The sequence below is a fragment of the Azolla caroliniana genome, unplaced genomic scaffold, assembly GCF_043228905.1.
Source record: "Azolla caroliniana isolate FFs.n. ecotype wild unplaced genomic scaffold, voAzoCaro1.0.p SCAF_9, whole genome shotgun sequence".
Classification (NCBI taxonomy): domain Eukaryota; kingdom Viridiplantae; phylum Streptophyta; class Polypodiopsida; order Salviniales; family Salviniaceae; genus Azolla; species Azolla caroliniana.
Window position 1 is genome coordinate 1842818 of NW_028230444.1, and position 3359 is coordinate 1846176.

The window sequence follows — 3359 nt, forward strand, 5'->3', positions numbered from 1 at the left end:
CAAGGGGAGGGAAAAAAAGCATCACGAGGTAATATACCCTCCTCAAAAAAGCAAAAGGAAAGAAAGAACAAGAATGATTTGTTGAGGGGCAGGGCATATTCGAGAGATAATGTATTGAATATTCTATTACTAGTCCTACTATTGGTTATTTATGCTGGAGGATAAGTAAAAATAAATACTATGTTTATGTACGTGTGTATATATATACTCTTCCATCCGGTCCAATTCCATTCAATTCACCTGAATTCATGTGTTATATGAAGTTTGATTCCAATCCATAGTAGAGTGTCCCCCCCATTCTCCCAAATTGCACTGCTTCAATCACTCTTCTTCAATTATAATTAACATCACCATTCTAGACAACTTGTATGGATACCATTGTGATCTTCGATTTCGATTGCACTATCATCGATGTGGATAGCGATCCATGGGTAGCTGAGCAGCTGGGGCTACTCCCCATTTTCGACGAATTGAGGGCTCAGATGCCGTGGAATGACATGATGGTAAGTAGCACCCTTCTACTACTTGTTATGTCCATGACTCCTAATCATGATTAGTAACTTGTGGTGGCCAACAACTTGTTATGTCCATGAATCCTAATCATGATTAGTACTTGTGGTGGCCAACAACTTGTTATGTCCATGAATCCTAATCATGATTAGTGCTTGTGATCAAGAGTTTGCAAGGGTAAGGAATATGATTGGGATGTGATGGAAGGGAGGGATGATGGATGATGATGTTGGTTGTTATGGCATGACTATAGGAGGTGTTCCTTGGGGTGGTTCAGCAACAACAAGGGAGAGGAGGGGAGAGGAGTATGGTGGAAGAGGTGGTGGAGGCCCTACGTTGTGCTCCCATGCAACTCTCCAAAATCTCTACCATCCAAACTACTCATTCCCATGGGTATGCATACATACATACATACATACATACATACATACATACACACACACACACACACATACACATACATACATCACCCACTCTCTTCTCAAGGCCCCCACACCTTGCCATTCACACAAACAAAATTGTGTATGTCTTTGTGCATGTGTATGGTATGTATGTTCACCATGTGTATGTTACTTCCCCCCCCCCAAAAAAAAATATCCTTTCATTAGTTATAAAAAGTTTGTTACAAGAATGTTGACCTACCATCAAGCCCTTGGTATGCTCCATGGGTCCCCATCCCTAAAGGATAGATAGTATCAGCACTCCACGACTCAATAACCTAGTTATGTAATTGGTGGTGGGAACAACCATACTAGTGGTGCTTAGCACCACATGGGTATGTTACTTGTTCCTAATCATTGTGAAAAGCTAGAGTGTGCTACCGACCGCTAAAGATGAGCTTATTATCATAAAAGTGATGCAGTGCATGTTTTGAGAGATAGAATAGGTAGGTATATTATCTTTCTCCCATTAGATAATTGCGCATCGAGCTGGCCATGAGACCTAGGATGAAGCTTGTGTTTTCTCGATGTTTTTATGACATTAATGCTATGGCGTAATATTATCCAAATATATTATTATGTGCATGGAATGCATTTTATTCCTTCAACCACGTGTTAGATTTTTCACTATTGAAAATCGCCACCAAACCATTCTTTAGTAAATTAGTCAAAAATTGAAACTTTGTTCTAGATGTTTGGTTTTTCACTAATGCAAATGACCACCAAAACATTCTTTAGAAAATTAGTCAAGAATTGAAACTTTGTATTGCCCAAGTGTTAAGGAAAAGTGGGGCCATTGACTACACAAGAACTCTTTCTTGAAGAATCCTTCTCTTAAAAGATAATAGATACAACAAACATGACATTGAGAACCACCTTTTAGGTAACTATTCTCCCCAATTGCTCCTCATGAGTGGAGAAAAACGTATAACATATTGGCAAGAATACATATTTTATGTGCAATAGGCCAATAAAAGAACATTTGTTAACCCTTTTTGCTATTTTCCTCTACATACTTAAAAATGTTTTCTTAAAAGAGACATTTTCTTTTCATTTGCAGGTGTGAACTCCGTATCATTAGTGATGCTAATGCATTTTTTATCAAAACAATCCTTGATAAGTACAACGTGACCCACATGTTTAGTGAGATTCATACAAATCCGATTTATGTGGATGAGCAAGGGAGACTTCATATACAACCATTCCATCCAAAGTCCGAAGTTCCACATGGTTGCCCAAATTGCCCACCTAATATGTGCAAGGTTTATATAATCTACACCTAATTGTGATGTTGACATTATATAGTACATTATAAGACACTAGCCTTATGTTATACCTTGGATCACAGGGAAGAATTCTCAATGAAATCTTAGTCAAAGCAACAAATGAATCGAAGAGAATAATTTACCTTGGTGATGGTCGTGGTGACTTTTGTCCCTCACTAAAGTTGCGTGAAGGCGATTGTGTCCTTCCAAGAAAAGGGTAAAAATCTCTAACAATACTACCCTTATTATTGGCATTGACAAATGTTAACAATTGTATTGATAAAGTGATAAATATATATATATCCTTGGTCCTAGGTACCCACTGTTAGACTTGATCCTCGAGAATGTAGAAAACATTAAAGCAAGCATTCATCCATGGGGTACCGGAGAAGAGATGGAGAAAATCTTGCTCAACTTGATTAATGTTGAACCGTTATTAGAGAATGAGCATGCATGCGTTGGAGTTATAGGGGCAAATTGTTTACAGAGTGCCTTAGACCAATCAAATGAGGTGGTTGCAGTTACACGAGTAACGGCATAAAAAGTGTCTTTTTTCCTCATTATCATACCATTCAAAATAATCATCGTGTGTAACTAATTAATGTGTGGAAGTTGTCATGCACAAATCAAGACTAATAATTATGAAAAGTAATCCCATAGTGTTTGCCTTCACTTAGGCTTTTTATGTAAGTGGATTTTTGTATCATGTAAAGAAAGAAATGATAATACAATTGTCAATTTCCATTGGAAGTATGATCACACATATACTATATCATATATGATATATCTTCTTTCCATATGACATGGCAACACATATTTATTCCCAATTTGTACATTATAACGTTGAATCCATAATGTTGACTCAAGTATTGCATGATTATCATTCATTCTCTCATATACACATTCATTTGTTACAAGTTCTCTATGTTGAAGCCTTGTCTTATCGGATAAGTTAAAATGGCATGTTACCAATAAACCCTATACCCTTAAAAACAGCCTCTTATGTTCAACAAGAGTAACGGTTTTGCTTTTCCAAAGTAAAAATATATTGTCAACCTATGATAGCAAGTCTAGGACAAAGATTTTCATCAAAATACTATGTCTTTTAAAGAATCTTAACAAGTGTGTTTTTTTTCCACTTCTA

At 36.7% G+C, this 3359-nt stretch overlaps 1 protein-coding gene across 1 annotated transcript; it reads left to right on the plus strand.

The window, feature by feature from the left end:
• The first annotated feature begins 227 nt into the window (after positions 1-227).
• Positions 228-3081, plus strand: LOC147859800 (thiamine phosphate phosphatase-like protein). The gene is made up of 5 exons (XM_087325098.1): positions 228-503; positions 764-903; positions 2011-2212; positions 2299-2432; positions 2531-3081. The coding sequence occupies exons 1-5, from the start codon at positions 369-371 to the stop codon at positions 2754-2756; spliced, it is 837 nt and encodes a 278-aa protein (XP_087181224.1). The 5' UTR covers positions 228-368; the 3' UTR covers positions 2757-3081.
• Positions 3082-3359: the final 278 nt, after the last annotated feature.

Excerpts from the sequence above, each read along its gene's own strand:
- LOC147859800 (XM_087325098.1), top strand. The coding sequence starts at position 369 with ATGGATACCATTGTGATCTTCGATTTCGATTGCACTATCATCGATGTG. Across the intron at positions 904-2,010 it reads CAAACTACTCATTCCCATGG|GTGTGAACTCCGTATCATTA; the intron begins GTATGCATACAT and ends TTTCATTTGCAG. Across the intron at positions 2,213-2,298 it reads GCCCACCTAATATGTGCAAG|GGAAGAATTCTCAATGAAAT; the intron begins GTTTATATAATC and ends CTTGGATCACAG.